General features: G+C 45.2%; 1 protein-coding gene and 1 long non-coding RNA gene across 3 annotated transcripts in view; one reads left to right on the top strand and one right to left on the bottom strand.

The window, feature by feature from the left end:
• LOC109507520 (heparan sulfate glucosamine 3-O-sulfotransferase 6-like) overlaps positions 1-10,616 on the top strand; it is a 17,005-nt gene extending 6,389 nt beyond the window's left edge. Inside the window, exon 2 of the mRNA XM_019857022.1 lies at positions 9,856-10,616. Coding sequence (XP_019712581.1) covers positions 9,856-10,483 — 628 coding nt within the window. The 3' untranslated portion in view covers positions 10,484-10,616. The remainder of the gene's footprint in view (positions 1-9,855) is intronic.
• Positions 1-17,418, bottom strand: part of LOC109507575 (uncharacterized) — a 52,538-nt gene that overhangs the window by 20,280 nt on the left and 14,840 nt on the right. The gene's annotated exons all lie outside the window — the stretch shown is intronic.

The following is a 17,418-nucleotide window of genomic DNA, read 5'->3' as shown; positions in this document are numbered from 1 at the left end:
TTTTTAAGCTGCATCAATGCTTAAAGGAAATACTTTTAGCAGGATGCATGTCAGAAGCAATCAGTGCTACGACCGCGTGCAAGGAAAGCACGGGAAGAAAATGCGCTCACTGGACCGACAAAAAAAAAAAAAAAAAATTAGGAACACCTGCAGAATGTAGACGGGCCGTAGCGAACCTTCAAAGGTTACAGCGCTCAATTTTGATTGACGCTGTCGCCGTGGTATTAATCCAACAATATGGTTATTGTTAGCGGAGCGTGCGGTGGTTTCGAGCCGCCGTGCATCATTTTGAGAGCTTTTGCCGCTCGCGTCAAGCCGACGAGCGTAAAAAAATAATAAGCCGCAATGACCACAAAATAAACACGGCGCGAAACAAATACCGCCAAAGCCGTCGTATTGTACTGCATCGCTAACGCCGGCAGCTTATATGACTTACGATCAGGAACCGCACGCTGAAATAAATTACTTTTCGAAAAGGAAGAAAAGTGACATTTGTATTTTTTTTTTTCAACGGATCTCTTTGACTGTGTCAACAAAAACAAAGTCAGAATTTTCAATACAGCTCTTCTCTCGTATATCATTACATTGACCGATGATACAAATGAAGCTGGGAAAAAAAAAAGGAGGGTTATAATCAAGCACGACAAGACAAAGTGAAGTGGGACACGTATAGATCCCACCACCCAGGGATGGAGAAAAGGCCGCATCGTCAATCAGTCAGTATTTTGACACGTCGTCATTGGCCGACCTTTCTCCTCCCGCTGGGCGGCATCTCATCCCGTCAGTAATAATGGAGTCGGATTGGTGCTTGGCATCGTTGAGACGCGCGTTCGGATCGCTGGGAGGCGGCATTGAGTGACAATTACAGTCCGGGTGATGACTAACTCTTGAGTTTTCCCCACTGGCGTTGCTTCTATTTATTTCTTGCCTCTGGCGTTTCGATTTGTCCGTGATCTTCTTGCGTTGAATGATTCCAATGTATTTAACTTGACCGCTGACTGTTTTCAATGACCGCATCGGGTTCTATTGTAAGTTTTTTTTTTTTGTTTGTTTATTTGTGTGTCCTGTTATGATGGATATTGTACGTCCACCCAGTTCTATGCGGAAGGGCGAAACTGCAGTGTGGGACTTTAAAATGTGTTTTTGTAACTTTCTAGAGGCCACCGCTGAGTCAATTTTAGTAGGGGGGGCGGGGGGTGCCTATGATTAGGACCCATAAAATATGTCAAGTTGCATTGGGTTACACACGCTTGCAAAATTTGGGTAAAAAGAAAAAGCAATTCATTTGTCAGAAGAGTCAAAGCAGCGATTCGAAGAAGTGGCGCTCAGGGCCCCAAACACCAAAGCAAACAATTCGCCCCCACCAGCTGCAAAATGCACGCATGGTCTTTGCATCCTTGCAAGAAAAATATCATCGTGACATGAAACCTAAACAAAAACAAATATCGGTCCTGCGCCCGCCTGAAAGGTGACACTTTTATGCAAAAATATTGTTGAAACTCCTCACCGGCTTCGAGTCACACAAACACAATCTGCAGGATTGCAGGATTCCCATACAATAAAAGTAGTGAGAGTTTGAATCGCACTTCTTGTGGCTTTAATTTGACGTTAGCATGCAAACGGAAAACGCACCCAAAAAAAAAAAAAAAAAAAAAACGAACGAGCCAGAAAAATGTTAATTATGAGCTCAAATCCATCAATTATAACATCTGTCATTTGTTTCACTGATGCGGTGATGGAACGTAATCCTCCCAAATGTTAATGTCGGGCTCAAGTCTGAGCAACAACTTGGCTTTTGAAAGGGTTTCTCAGACCGCCAACTTCATTTTGACACTCGGCTCGCATGATGTTAACCATTGTAGGTCGAGGATTTGAAAAGACCGAGGTTCCCATTCACTTCAAAGTTGCCGCCGTTGGCTTTTGTCGGACCCCTCTGTTTACGTCACGAGTCCGTCTGGAAAGGCGGGTAATTATGGAGTGTGTGTAGCTGTCAGTTGGTGTCCGCCTCTGTTTAATGTCTGACTCGCACGGAAAGAAGGGTGAGAAGGAGGGGGTGGGGCGGGGGAACCAACCTTCATCCTGAAAGCGTTTGCTAGAAAACACACCTCCGCTGCTAAAAACTCTTGCTGAGCACCTCTCCTGTCTCTCTGACGTAAACACACGGTGAAGAATCAGCTAACTGTCGGCGGTTGCCGGCGCTCGTTTTGAGAGGAAAATGAGATTAATTACGCCGGGGAGAGAGCCTCTGCTCGACCGTGAGGACGCGCCGAACGAGACACAGAGTATGGGAAAGAACCAAGAACCAGTTACTGCCTCACTTCATTCGAAATGACAACAACACCTCGTGGGAAATTTGTCGGGAAATGTACTAAAACAACATGAGCACCAAAAACAAATGAATAATAAGAAAAATTTTAATGAGTCCAGCTCTCATACGTCAAACATGATCGAAACGCTGCACTTTGGGTGAAATTCGGTGCATTTTTCGCCGGGCATCCACGGCAAGCACATGTCCCCCCCCAAGCCCCACACACACTCGCATAATCTGAAGAAATCTCGTTTTGTACACAGTGGCCTGAAAACGAGGCTGCTCTGGCTGAGAGGAACATTGTGTGGACGTGGCTGAAAGCAGACTTCACTGTGGTGTACTAATAGCGATTGACCGAAACGCTGTTTCCAGTCCGACAAGCTGGCTGTGACTTCCTTTCAAAAGAAACTGTGAACAATGAACCCCCTAAAAAAAACAACACACACAGGGAGCAGCAGGCAGAAACTGCTCGGAAGTGACTTGTCGGGGATCAGACAGTATCGAGCGGTCTTATTGGCCGGTGTCTGGGGAGTTGCCAGACAATTTCACACTGAGTCGATTAAAGTTTGTACTTGTACCGGTCCCCTGCGCGTCTGCTCATTTCCAGGACCGGTTTTACGAGAGTATTTGTTTTCTTCTTCTCTTGCATGTGTGCAAAGATAAATGCTACAGTGTGTTGAAAAAAAAGCTTGTTTAAGCCTTTCGTGCATGCCTGTGACCTGATAACGTGGTAAGATGTCCACTGTAGTAACCGCTGTGCCTGAAAGGGTTCGTTTTTGGGTTTTTTTGTCAATGGCGGGCTGGTATTCAGTACCAGGTGACTTCAAAGTCAGCAGCAAAGCCGAAAATTGTCTCATCGCCATTAAGTTACATTGATGGCGCTTTTAAGTGCTCCAGGGGTATAAACGGTCCGCTCCTTATAAGGCCGTACTGTCCTCCTTCCGTCTGCTGAGTTCTGTCAAGGTTGCGAGTTTCAGCCTTTCCCGGAGCGCGTACTAATTATGTTTACTGGAAGACACGGACATGCCTTTGTGGCACAAAAGTTGTAGTATTAATTACAGAGTATAATCAATCTAATATTGGCGACCAATGTGACATATGGTTTGAAACAGTTTTAAAAAAAAAAACGCCATCACTTTTTTTTTAATGGAGGAAATATGTTATTTGTGTACAGTCCACAGGACTCATCCGCAGGGATGTCACAGTACACCACACATTTCCATCATTTCCATTTTAACAGCCCAATTATGGGACTGCGGCGAGGACACGATGACATCAGTGGGGTCAGCAAGCAACGACAATCTGTAATTTGCTCATCTCCCCGCCCCATCTTCAGCGCGTCCGGCCTGTGTTTAGGAGAGCGCGCCCAAGGCGGGGCAGGGCGGGGTATAGCTTGGCGATAAAGCCGGACGAGTGGGCCGCATGTGGGCCCGACAAGAACACGGCTGCAGATTTTCCCATTCGATAAGCCGAGCAATCAGTGGTGACGCGGCCGTACACGCTAATGCGCGTAAACCCGCTCGTATGGCCTTCCAGAAGTGTAATTAAATAGTCAACACAAAGTCGGTCGATGTTCGACAAGGCAGGCAATTTACGCCGGCGAGAACAGGAAACAGAAAAAGCCGGCAGGAATGCACCAGCAAAGAGGAACAGGCAGGCTGGCACAGAGACGAGCCGTCATACCGGCCTGAATGCAATGGGGGGAATGGAGGGGGGGGGGAGTAATCCGAAACAGGTGAAAACAATCTGGGGGTGTGCGGATAATCACAGCGAACATGATTCTGACGGTGGAAAATACTTTCGCAAATAAAAACGGGATACGTCGGGTCTCAGCAGTTTAAAGCACAAGAGCTGAGATACAGATTTTTTATTTGATTTTTTTTTTTTTTTACACATAAACACATGAATAACAACACACCGAGAATGACATTCAAACATCGAAAAAAATTGGCAAAAAAAAAAAAACAAAAAAAAACAGAAAAGGCAGATTTTTCTCCTCATTGTAAAGTCAAACAAGTACTAGTTTTTGAAAAAAAAAACAGTCAAATCCATTCATTCTTATTGTTGGAAGCATAAAGGACCCCCAAAATTATTATTTTTCATTATTGTTTTTTTTTTTTTTTTAGCGGCCTTTATATTTTTAAATGAATGATCCAATGAATCAGTGAACAGAACAATTTTACTCTGCCAAATATTGGTATCGGCCGAAAAAAAAAAAAAACATATCAAAGTACGGCCCGCTTATTCATACATAGGCCACATTGCACATTGTGACATTTAGCCGATTTTTTTTTCCATGCGATGTACAGTTCACATTTTTTTGCAAAGACACGTGCGAAGCGAGAACCCTGTCGCAAAGAACGACAATTCCCCCCCAAAAACCGCTTCATAATTCCCCGTCAATGCCACAAGAAGGGCGGCACATTACTACTTTCGTCTAAATGAAGCTCTTCAACTCACTCTCTCAACTCAAGATGACAGCTTACGCATAAAAGTCGTGAGTAAGCAAGTTTTTCAGCGAATCACGGGACGAGACGCTACCCCAAAAAAATCGGAATACATTGAATTATGTTGGAGCATTTTTGTTGTTGTTGTTTTTAATTCAAAAGAGCCACAAGCACAGCAGTTGTATCGCACGAGTGTAAAGTTTCTTTTCCGAACGGCACCGCCAACTACCAGCCTGCGCTTATTCCAGGTTGTGCAGTTATCTTTCACTTTGTTTTGACTTTGCTGTCATCGTTTCATTCCCTTGTTAACATACCGATGAAAATCACATTATCCTAATCGAATTATACGACGGGACGGGTGCGGAGAAGTTGCCAAGTTGTTTGTTTTATCAAACGTATTCAAGTCAAAAACGTGGAGCCAAGTGAATCGAAAAAGGGTGACTTCCTGCGTCTTTCAGGTTGTGGTGGACCCCGACTGACCAGCGCTCGCTCACTTGTGGCTTCCGGGCCTTTGCACGTGTCGCGTTTTTTTTTTTTTTTCCCCCTCGGCTACGCATATTTTTCCGCTCTTTTCCAACCGACCTACCCCAGAGATGCAAAACCTCGACGGCGAAAAATGCTTTTCGCTACACCGGAGCGTCTGCCAACAATAACCTGAGGTGCGCAGAATGGTGTAAAGCATAATACGGATTAAATTGTTTTTAAAAAAAATCAACACACCCCTCCGCAAAAAAAGTCAAATTGTGGTCTACTGGAAGGACGACTTACTCGGCCAAGCTTTCTTCGGTTCAAGTCCTTAAAGGCAACGTGAGGCAAGAAAATTTCATGCAGCTGATTACAGTTTCTGCTTACTTCTAATCAGCCCGTAGGAGCTCTTGGGGCCTGTATTTGCCCTCAGTAATGACAAACGTCTCCCTCCACACTCCAGCGAGTTACAGGGAGCCGCTTCGCCTTTGAACACACGCGGGCTTAAGTGGTTAAGGATGTTTGATATATTTGCACAAAGTCTATTCCTTTGGAAGAATGGATGGATTCTTGGAGGGGGGGGGGGGGGGGGGGGGGGGGGGGCAAAAAACTGAACCCGGTTCGATAATGTAGGAGAAGAGGAAAAAAGGGCACGCATGCATGAGCGTGTCAGAACGAAAACTGCGCATGATGACAACTTGCATTCAATGATCCTCGGTGATTATACCCTGCGGTTTGGGCCCTCTGAATCGCTACCATCTGACTCTAAAATTCAGGGCTGGACGAGTCCCATTTTGCGTTGCCGAGCAGGGGCCAAAGGGGGGGAGAGAGAGAGAGGGGCCGGGGGGGCCTTGGCCACCGGCCAGCCTGTGTCGCCACAGATCACAGCATTCGGGACGTCACGGAACGTCAGGGGCGCAGAAAAACGTCAGAAACGCTTCCTTCATCTCTCTCTCTCTCACACACTCTCTCACACACTCACTCTCACACACACACACACACATTGTGTGGGTCTAAACTTCATTGCTCCCAGATGTGGAACCGTCCTGTGGACTGGACTGAGTGTTCAAATGGTCGCGTGCGGTTGGGTGCCCATGTGTTGCGTTTTTGCCTGTTTGCGCCCCGAAACATCATTGAAAATGTTCGTGTCGGAAGATGGAAACAAAGCCACAAATGATGCCAACATGGCGGGCAAGGAAAAACAGTCTTTAGATTGTATATGCGTAGTTTGAGAAAGTGGAACCAGTGGGTTTGGACCGCGATCTGTTTCGGGATGTTTTTTTTTTTTCTCGCTCTTAGGAAATAATGAAGAAGAAAAAAAAAAGGGGGGCTAATCCATTTCATCCGTTGCAATTAGGAAACTTTTCACCGTTACAAGCAATTTTATATCTGGAAATGCAATTGGGATTGGCCGCGTTTTAGCAACAACAGCACGGCTGACTCACGTGTGTCCATATCCGAGTCGTAAACGGCAACCTGCAAGGTCCGCTGCCGTGTAAATGGGCTCTAATAAACCCTTAAGACCACACACATGGATTGTGTGAGTGTGTGTGTGTGTGAGTGTGAGAACGTGTTTGTATGGCCAGATAATCTGCCGTATGCCAACACAAAAGGGGAAATGTAACTTCCTGGTTCCCTTGAATTTGAGGGAAATGGGTGAATTCGTTTGAGGACTCCTGAAGTACAAACAGGAAGAAAAAAAAACAACTTTACTTGATTAAAAAAAAAAATAAAAACGGCGCTCCAGTCTGGCGAGTGACTTTTGTTTTGATTGCGACTCTTTCCTTCCTTTCCAGCCACCGTCTCTCTTTGCTTTGCCTCTAGCGTGTCTTTGTCGCTAACCGCCACCCGGCATTCTTCTTCCTCCTCTCAATCGCTGTGTGGGCTTCCTGCGTGATTGCAGGCCAGCGGTTGCTTTCACATCGACTTGAGGTCAAGTGAACCGTGCGAGGTTTTCTTTCCAGGGAGGCAACATGGATGTTTGCGAAGAGACAGTTCTTGTACTGTTTACAACACGAGCGGACGCACATTCGTTCCACTTCCCCTCGGAGGATTTTCCCCACTCCTTTTCACAAACATACAATATATTACAAGCATTCTTTTATATAAGGCATGCATATCATTTATTAATCGATGATATTTGCTCAATAAAAATTCATATTATAAATATTGAGCCGCCGTATGCTAATGGGCTACTTTTACTATCGCGCAAGGTGATTGGACCACACTTTTTGTAACTGTGGGAATGGCTATAAAGTCCTCCAAAATTTTTGGGTTATTTTGTTTGATTTTCTGTCCATTTTTGTGACGTTATTTTCAGCTTCGCGGTTTAGGACATCAGACGACAGGGAAGCGCGCGTCATTTTCATGCTAGGCTAGTGACTCAAATGACATAAAAATAAACAAAAAATCCTCCTCCCGAAGTGGAAAAATGGTGTCACGCATTTATTTTTTAGGTTTGTTCGGAATTAACAGATTGGGATTTTGGTTCGAGGGGGAAATGTTTTCCCAGTTCCATTGAATGGAACTTCATCAACACGTAAACCTGCTTACGAGCAAGCCAATAAACCAACTTACCAATCGTGAAGTATTGTCATGTAATTAAACCCTTTCATGCGTCCTTTAACCTGAACATGATGCGCTGTCCACTGTAGTGACCGCTGTCCCTCAAAGGGGTTAAATTAAATGAGTGAATGTACTACAGCAGCGAAAATAAAAAAATTAAAAAAAAAGAAGGAAAAAAAAATCCAAAGAGGCTTCTCAGTTGGCACTTCCTCCCCAAAAGTGTTTTTAACCATTCCTTGGATCCGGATTCTATATCATCACTCACGTCACGCCGTGCCTGAAATAAATCTGCGAACCACAGTTTCACTTGAGTGGCCTCAGCGCGAGAGGCCGCCGCTCACGCGTTGGCCTCAAGTGCTTCCTTCAAACAAATCCTCAGACATTCTCATACAAGCTAGTTTGGAAACCATTTTTTTTTCAGCTTTTCTACTTGTGGTGTTTTTTTTTTTGCTAAAAGCTGTCTGACTTTGTGTCGCCCCAGCCCCCACGGAGCACAACTCGTCTTTATGTCTTATTAAAACCCAAAGTCGTGTGCTTGCTGTCGCCCTGACATAACATCACACGACCAAGAGCCATCTCCCATCAAAGCTCAGAGCGCTATAAGCCTTCCACTTAGATACCAACCGCAAAGCCCAAACCGTCTAAATATGCTTGCTCCGGAGGGAGGGAGGGGGCGGGGGCGGGGGAACTTTGCTGAAATCCGCTGAGAGAGCTTTCGCAGTTCTAACCCTGGCGCTGCTCCCCACTAAGACGACTCCTACTGTCAGATGTCTCTGACACGGACCAAATAACCCCCCTCCCCTCCCCACCCCACTTTTGTCTCCCTTTTGCATGAGGAAAATTGTTTTTTTTTTTTTTAAAAGGTAATACATCCTCTCCACTTGAGTCATCAACTTCTACAAGCGATGAATCAAGAAATATGTCAACACCCCCGAAAAACCTCGAGAACGGACGAGAACAATAATAAGCGGCGAGCCAAAAGCAATAGCCAGGATTTAATGAGAACACGGTGAGATTATCCTTGGATAACCTCACGTACCGTAGGCGCATACCTTTTTTTTTTTTTTTGCCCGGTTATCATTCATTGGGAAAAAATACTCTCACTTTCCACAAAGGAACACCTGCATAGTTAAATTTATTTGCTTTATCCCAAAAAAAAAAAAAACTTTTTAAAAAAGATAACGCCATTGCCACAGACGTATTAAAGTCGAAGACAGTTAGAGAAAACGGTAGATACCATTATGTGCCGCATGGGGGTAATTATTCCACTCCCTTTCCAGACCCCAAAAAAGGTGGAGGTACGTTCCCAAGCTATAAAAGTCAAGGCTACCTTTTTACATTTAACTGTAGCGCAGTGATGCAGAACTTCCACTGAGTGATGTTTTTTAATATCGGGTCCCTCTCATGTCATTAAATAAAAGCAACAGAAAGGTTCGAAAAAGCATTTTGCGGTGCGGCTCTCGGCCCGCCGTAAACTCCAAGCCCGAAATAAAACGTGACTGTTGAATGAATGCCTCGCGTGGATGTGTTTTAGTAAAAACGGAGTGCGCATAAATGACAGGAAGGAAAGAGGGAGCGTCGTAAAACTTTTTGAAGTGTAGCGGCATGTTGAAAAGTCAGATGAACAAAAAAGAAAATAATCATATATTAAGTCTCCACTAATAGCCAAGAACAAACAATCGAGGAGCCCATAAAGTATCTAAGCTTTATGAGTCTCACCAAATGAAAAAAAAACACATTTTTTAAATTAGAGGATGTGCTTATGGAAACATTCATCCATCCATCCTTCCATTTTCTGATCTGCTTATCCTCACGTGGGTGTGCTGGAGCCTATCCCTATCCCTGAACTGGTCGCCAGCCAATCGCAGGGCACATAACGACAACCAACCATCCGCGCTCACAATCACACCCAGGGACAATTTTGAGTGTTCCGTTAACCTGCCACGCGTGTTTTGGGAATGTGGGAGTTAAACCGGAGTACCCGGAGAAAACCCACACAGGCACTGGGGAGAACATGCAAACTCCACACATTAATATTGATTGCATTTTTTTGTCGGTCTCTCTTCTCAGGAATCTGATGCCCCGGACACTGGATGGTCAGATCACCATGGAGAAGACACCCAGTTACTTCATCACAAAGGAAGCCCCTCGCCGTGTTTTTTCCATGAGTCGCCACACCAAGCTGATCGTGGTGGTGCGGGACCCCGTGACCCGCGCCGTTTCCGACTACACGCAGACCGTGTCCAAGTCACCGGGCCTCCCGTCCTTCAAGAACTTGGCCTTCCGCAACGCCACCACGGGCCTCATCGACACGTCTTGGAGCGCGGTGCGGATCGGGATCTACGCCAAGCACCTGGAGAACTGGCTGCGCTACTTCCCGCTTTCCAGCTTCCTGTTCGTCAGCGGAGAGCGCCTGGTGACGGACCCCGCGGGAGAGATGGGTCGCGTCCAGGATTTCCTGGGACTGAAACGCGTGGTGACAGACAAGCACTTTTACTTCAACCAGACTAAAGGCTTCCCGTGCCTGAAGAAGCCGGAGGGGAGCAGCAGGCCACGCTGCCTGGGGAAGTCAAAGGGCAGGCCCCACCCGCAGATCCCCTCAGATGTCCTGCTTCGGCTCAGAGACTTTTACAGACCTTTTAACCTCAAATTCTATCAAATGACGGGTCAGAACTTTGGCTGGGATGACACAGCTTGACACCAAAGCGTTTGAAAGTTGACCGGAGACATTCACCAAAGTTGATATCGTGCAAAACAGGCCTTGCGATCGTTTCGGTGGCTTTAGAAAACAATCATGCGAAATAAATGGTCGCTTTTTTTTTTTTTTTTTTTTTTTTTTTGTGGGCGGCGTTTTTAAGTTTAGATCAAGTGCCATGGGGTGTGTCGGAAAAGTTCCAGGACAGGTATCACAAAAGATGGATTTCAAATCTAAACTGCGGAAGGAGGCGTTTTTCCTTTCAATGTGCGCCATACAATCAGCCAAAAAATCTGCAAAGAGATCCTGCAAAGAGATACCCTGAGCATCTGACAGTTCCTGACCCGAGCAGAACACCTGACCTGCCTCTCTGTTTTTTTTGTTTTTGTTTGTTTTTTTTTTTTTTCCCCAAGCTCAAGAGAGTCACCAAGATCACTGCAGATCGATGAAAACTTGTAGTCGGGATTTGAAATAAATCTGACATCAGTCACATGAGTCCTGGAAATTTTCTGACAGGCCTCATATACGCAATAAGAGGCATTTATATTTCCTTCCCGTGCAAATCTATTCCCTGGACTGTCTTTTCAATTTCCAAATTGAAAGCACGGGAAGATGTGGTGGAAAGAGGAGCAAAAAGCGAGGGGCTTTGCTCGGTGATGTTCATGTTGCGGGAGTCTCTTCTAATTTGAAACTTTTCACGCGGAGCCTCCACAAATGGTACTCGCATTCAGATGTACAGCCTATTTCAGAGATCCTAATTTATAAGATGACAAGATATTGCTGAAATGTTTGTTTTTTTTCCCTCAGACTTTTGTATTTGGAACTCTGCTGAAATCCTGACTAAAATGTTTATTCTTCAATGTAGTTTTTTTTTTTGGTGTTTGATTCAACCCGACGACGACAACTAAAATAATACAATCAAAGTTTTACTTTTGAGCTTGATTTACTTTTCCTGATCAGCCAATGAAAATATTGCATACCTCTCCATAAATGAGAGGTTGATAGCTCGCAAAAGTGTCCAGGTAAGGGGTTGGTATTAAATATGTGGTTAACGTTGGGGAGGGTCTTTCTGATGTCTCAGCAATCAATTCAGCCAGCTGATTGGGGAACCTTTTGGGAGGGGGGGGGGGGGCCTTTGACATATTTTGACCCTCTCCCCCTTACCCTTGACCTGTTGACCTGTGAGCGTGCTCATCATAAACTGCAGACCGATACCCGCAGACCGGTTAATGGAGTTGCGTGGTGTGAGCCGCACATACGCACAGGCACACACACACACAAATGCGATCTTTATCCTCACAAACAAATAGGCAACCCTCCCCACTTGACGCATTCAAATTGCATTCTCAGGCGAGCCGGGGCCCTTCTCGGCAGGGGAGACGGCCTGGATCAATACGTGACTGTCTTGTTGATAGGCGGCGGGGATGTGCTTATATGTACGACGTCTCACTGTCACTATGATTTGGCGTTAAAGTTTTTTTGAAATATTCTTGAACATGGAATATATATTTTCTTGCCTAGCGCGGGTAGAGCATAAAGTGCAGTTTGACGGCGTGCATGGCTGGAGTTTTCGTAGATTTCGGCGCACGCACTCGAACCGTCTCATTTAAGGATAAAACTCTGGAAGCGGAATTTTTGGGGGAGAAGCTACAGATTGAAACAATTCTCTCATCATTCTGGGTTTGCTGGCAAACACGCATGACAACGGGGATTTGCGTTGTCGAGACGGTTAATGGAAGGGCTTGTGTCACCGGTCCGAACGCTCATTCGAAAGGCAACGCATAGCTTCCAACTGAGCTCACAAGTGGAAAAAGGAATCAAAGTTTAAAAAAAAAAACCCTTTAATCCCCTCAATCCCGCTGCTGTCTATTCATTACAACTTCCTGAATGGCTCGCAAATTACACGGCACGTGATGGCTTTAATTACGCGTCCAGCTCCACTTGAACAGGCCCGATTTTAATTGGTTTCAAAGTCAAACCGGTTTACTTTGTGCGATTGGACCCGGCGTCGAGAGCAAAAATCCCGCCTGCGAAGGGTCGAAGATTTTGCACCCGCGTTTCCTCCCAACCTGGCAGATCAAAGCAACGCCGGCGATTCATATGATACAATAATTACTGGGAACGCATCCAAATCCCCCTGTGCTGCGTGCTTGTGTATTCTATTTTCCATTTGAGCGCTCTCCTGCTGACAGCTTGTTAAATGAACGCAGCCCTCTCGTTGATTGCAGCGTGCGCCCAGCGCCAGTTCGAGTGAGGATTCCTGTTGATTCGGCTCCGACGCCTTTGGTGGTTCGTTTAATTTACATTTCACGGAAAGGGGAGGGGGGAAAAGGAAAGCCAGTTTGAAGAATAGGTTCAATATGTTATTGACGTTTGGAAATGGTTGTCATCTCAGATGTTTAAAAAAAAAAAAAGGGCTGAGTCGGCTGAGGAGTAAAGGGTGCGAGGACGACAACTTGCCCTCAGGGAGGATCATTAAAACCTAATGAAGCTGACCTCTCCGGTGGATATCTATGGGTGAACTTTGACCCCGTTAAAGTGCATGGCAAGTGCATCGCAAGTTCTTGGACAGGGTGGGAGTGCTGCACTGAGGGAAGTCGGGCGCTTGGTATTGTTCAATTTGAAGGATTGGGTTTGAATGGAAAAAAAAAATTACAGAAGGTAATACACAAACGGAAGGTTTCAGTCAAGCCTTTAGTTCGAGACGGGAAGAGAACTACTGTCACTCCAAAATATATATATCGTGTTCCATCAAAAACACTTCAATAGAAATATTATACTGCAAGAAAACCAAATTTACCGAACCACATTTTCTTGGCGTTGTTCTTCGGTGGATTGTCATTAGACTTACGATTAGATGGAATAAAAGACGTTCGACGTGAACTTTGTTTTTTTTTTTTTTGTCGGCTTAACTCAGCGAAAGTGCGGTTGGAGTTCTCTCGAGTGGTATGGAGGGGGAAAAAAAAATCATTGAATTCAATACAAATTTAAAAAAAATAAGACATTTAAAATGTGAAATACAATTTCATTTACAGTACTCTTAAAAAACGAAAAATTAACCCTTTGAGGGACAGCGGTCACTACAGTGGACAGCTTATCATGTTATCGGGCTACAGGTTATCACGATTGAATTATTATTGAACAAGGACAGCTTATCATGTTATCGGGTTACAGGTTATCGCGATTGAATTATTATTTCACTTTTTTTTTTCCTTTATCCGACTGCGCTCGTGTATTTCAGCGCTTCTCAATTATTGCCACCCTGGTTTGTCTTTCAAGCTGATTTTCAAAACAGCGCTCCCTCCACGTCATCCCAAAGGTCACCTCACATCCTTTCTATTAAGTCTTTAAAAGGGAGCGCGACACAAACACAGATAAAGACGCTTCCTTTCTGCGTCCTAATTGTTTGCTTCCCTTGCACCTTCCATCCTTTGTTTTTTTTTCCCTCCCCTCTGAGCAGAAGGGAAATTAGATGCCACACTCCGCATAACAGATGTCAGGAGAGTCGTGTCCCCTCTCCTCTGCCCGCCCGTCCCTCTCCGAGGACTCGCTTAGGTGGGATGAAGTTTCCCCCCGGCACCCATAGAAGAGAAACTCCTCAGGGACGTGATCGGCTTTCAGAATTTAGCAGAAAGGACGAAGAGAGGGAAGGCAAATCTCCTTAATCTTGGTCATATCTCTCCTGGTCAGAAACACCCATCCAGGTGATGGAAAACTTTGAGAAAAGCAAAGATGGCGGGTTTGTCCTTCTCGAATTAACCAGCCAACAATGTTTGCTTAAAGAGCATTTGAATCCAGTTATTGAACCCTTTCAGGGACCCTTACAGTGGACAGATTATCATGTTATCTTGTTACAGGTTGTCATTATTTGTGCATGGAAGGGTTGAATGATTATAAATAATATTATTATTGGTGCCATCATGATTAATGCTGTTTTTTTTTCTCAAAAGCAATCAGTCATGATTTGCTGAGCACATTTTATCTTGAAATGCAACACAAAGGACTTGATAATAGTGAACTACTACTCTGACCCAACCCCCCCCCCCCCATTCCAACAAAAGTTATAGTTAGTGTTGACTTCTGGTGACTCACATGTCCACCCTGACTTTCAGTAGTTCGGTCTGAGCAAATATTATCTGTCAGCATGAGAAAATATCATCGAGCTTTATTATCTCCGGCAGTGCCCCCCCCCCCCCTCCTTCACCCCCTCCCCGAGTATATTGGACAATGTCCTCCCTTCCTGCGTACTGCTGGAAGCACGGCTACACTTAATTCCCCTCATTGGAGCCGGAGATAGGAACAATATCCCCCCCATCTCATCCCTCCAGGACCTGACACAGGACCAGATCAACCTCCCCCCCCAAGTTTCATTATTTAGGAACAGGACGCTTTATTGAGTGGCTGCAAACAGGTCCGAGATTTACAGTTTTTCATCGCGGGCGCGGAGCAGACCGAGATTTACAGTCTCTGACAAAGACGGGAGCGCATACAAGTGAGTGGATGGTGAAAAGTCAAAGACACGAGTGTGATGAATAACAACATAAACAGGAGATTGACAGCAATTCTATTCAATTTAGGGGGGGGGGCGGGGGGGGGCAGAGAGGAGCGGGAAGTAATCCGGGCGTCCAGGTCAGACCTGAATATCAGAGGGGAGACAAGAGACAAGACATTCCCCAAGAAAAATAGAAATCGCTGGCCACACACATTTTCCATCTTTCTTTTCCTTTCACTCCGTGACAGGAAACACATGGGCTGAAATAGAAGATCCCGATACTAACTACAAACAGATGTGGTCATCATGCGTGTCTCGGATCAACAGTTTACAGAAAGAAAAAAAAAAAAAAAATCACACGAGATGAATTCACTGAAAATGTTCATAATTACTGCTCATCTGCCACAATGATGAGATTGTTTTTCAACCGTAATGAGTCCGTACTTATCCACCCCCCCCACCCCCAACCTCGGCTCTGCCTGTTGCTCTGAGGTAGACCGACTGATGCTCGCTATGAGCGGAACCGGCAAACCACATTGAAGAAAAAGCTGCGAATCCATTTTGTACCCTGCCGTAAACAAATATTGCGTCAGTATCTGGGAAGACTTTTTTTTTTGTTTTTTACAATCCCGATGACAGACTTGTCATTTATTTGTCTTTTATTGACACTTACACAACAAGTGTCTCATTATGACCTCAGCCGTGCGGCCCCTGCGGCACCTAAGCGCAGGCACCAAAAAATTAAAATGAAATTTAAACATTTTTTTGAAAAACATGACCGATTTTAAACTTCAACTTGACGGAGGGGTGCCATGAGCAGCAGCGTATGAAAACGACGCCGTTTTAACCCTTTCATGCACAAATAACGATAACGTGAGAACCTGATGAGCCGTCCACTGTAGTAACCGCCGTCCCCTGAAAGGGTTCATGCTTTCGATACCCATCAAGAAGGATCAATAAAAAGAAATCAAAGTTTCTCTTCTCATCTTCTTTCCAGTTTCTCACACGATAACCCCAACAGAAAGGTAATTGCCCGACCCTGAACTGAAAGATACTCGCCTATTCCAGCCCCAAATCCTTGATTATAACGCTCCCCGACAACCAAACTACATCCTTCCTATCATGCGATGCGGTGAAATGTTCACCACACTTATCGTGTGCAAGGCCGTGGAAAAGTGGAGCTCTTGCGAGACAAATTTGCTCAAAGTTCAAATGAGTAAATCAGATGATGGGGGACATACAGGAAGAGTCCGCCGTTGATTTAGTGTTTCCAGACGTGAATCAAGGGAGATTTTTTTAACATACTTTGAAAAACAAGATGGTCTGTTTCTCCCCTGAGGGGAGATGAGTGTCTATTTTGAAAGACCCTATGGAATGAATTCGATCCAGGGCCCCCCTTTTCGACCCCTCAACTATCTCAGGAACAAACGTGAAAAGATGATGGCGTGAAACTCCGCTCCTCCCTCGCGTTGCTGTTTGATCAGTGGTTGATTTGTTCGTTGGCAAGCCCAAAAATACACAATGGATTTGACTAACTTTATGGAGGGGTGGTGGATTTGCTGAGGAAGAACCAATTGGAGCCATTCCCAGCTGACTTTGGGGCGGGAGTGTGGGGGTGGGGGCAGTATACTCTGGATTGACCAGCACAAAAAAAAATATGTAGCATGCAAGACTAGCATCCTGTCGACAAAACAGACCAAAAAATGGAGTTGGCGACACTTCGCCACACACCAGGCAAGTGAGCACCACCCATTGCGACACGGCGACACTGTATCGGGTTTTGAGGCTCCACATCCACTGTGTCCACCATGCACGTCAGGATTTATGATCATAAACATTCCGCGTGTTTAACATGATAGCGATAGTGGCCGAGCAGACTTGGGTAGAAAAAAAAAAAAATCACTGTTCACCCTTTCATGCACCTTGTAACCTGATGACATGATAAGCTGCCCACTGTCGTGACCGCTGTCTTAATTTCAATAAAAATGGTGCAGTCCTGTTGCCCTTGTCAGCCGAACAAACTCAAATAAAATGCTAACTGCCAATCCAGAAATGTGATCATCCACGTTTTAAATGGGATGCGCTAACCGCAAACAACCAGCTCCTGAATATTAGATCTTGCTAAAATGTGCCATTTACTCCTATTTGTAATTTCTCGCTGTCCACTCGTGTAGCTGTCAGCCGATAGATGTAATCATTGAAATTTACAACACGCACCAGAGAAAAGTATTGAACTTTTGAACTGAAATTGTGATCGATATGTGAACGGATCATTTAAACAGCGAAACGTCCGCTTTTTAGTGCCGACCTTTGAAAATCGATACTGATCCAACATTCGTCCGTACCGGCCAGCCGGAACAGGGCCTCGCATGCCATAAGGTTGTCCAGCTGAACCGCGAACGCTTTGCGGTCTTTGGCGGGGGGGGGGGGGGGGAGGTAGACCAAA

The sequence above is a fragment of the Hippocampus comes genome, unplaced genomic scaffold (genome assembly GCF_001891065.2).
Source record: "Hippocampus comes isolate QL1 unplaced genomic scaffold, H_comes_QL1_v1.1 scaffold17, whole genome shotgun sequence".
Lineage (NCBI taxonomy): Eukaryota > Metazoa > Chordata > Actinopteri > Syngnathiformes > Syngnathidae > Hippocampus > Hippocampus comes.
This window is presented reverse-complemented; position numbering and strand designations above follow the sequence as displayed.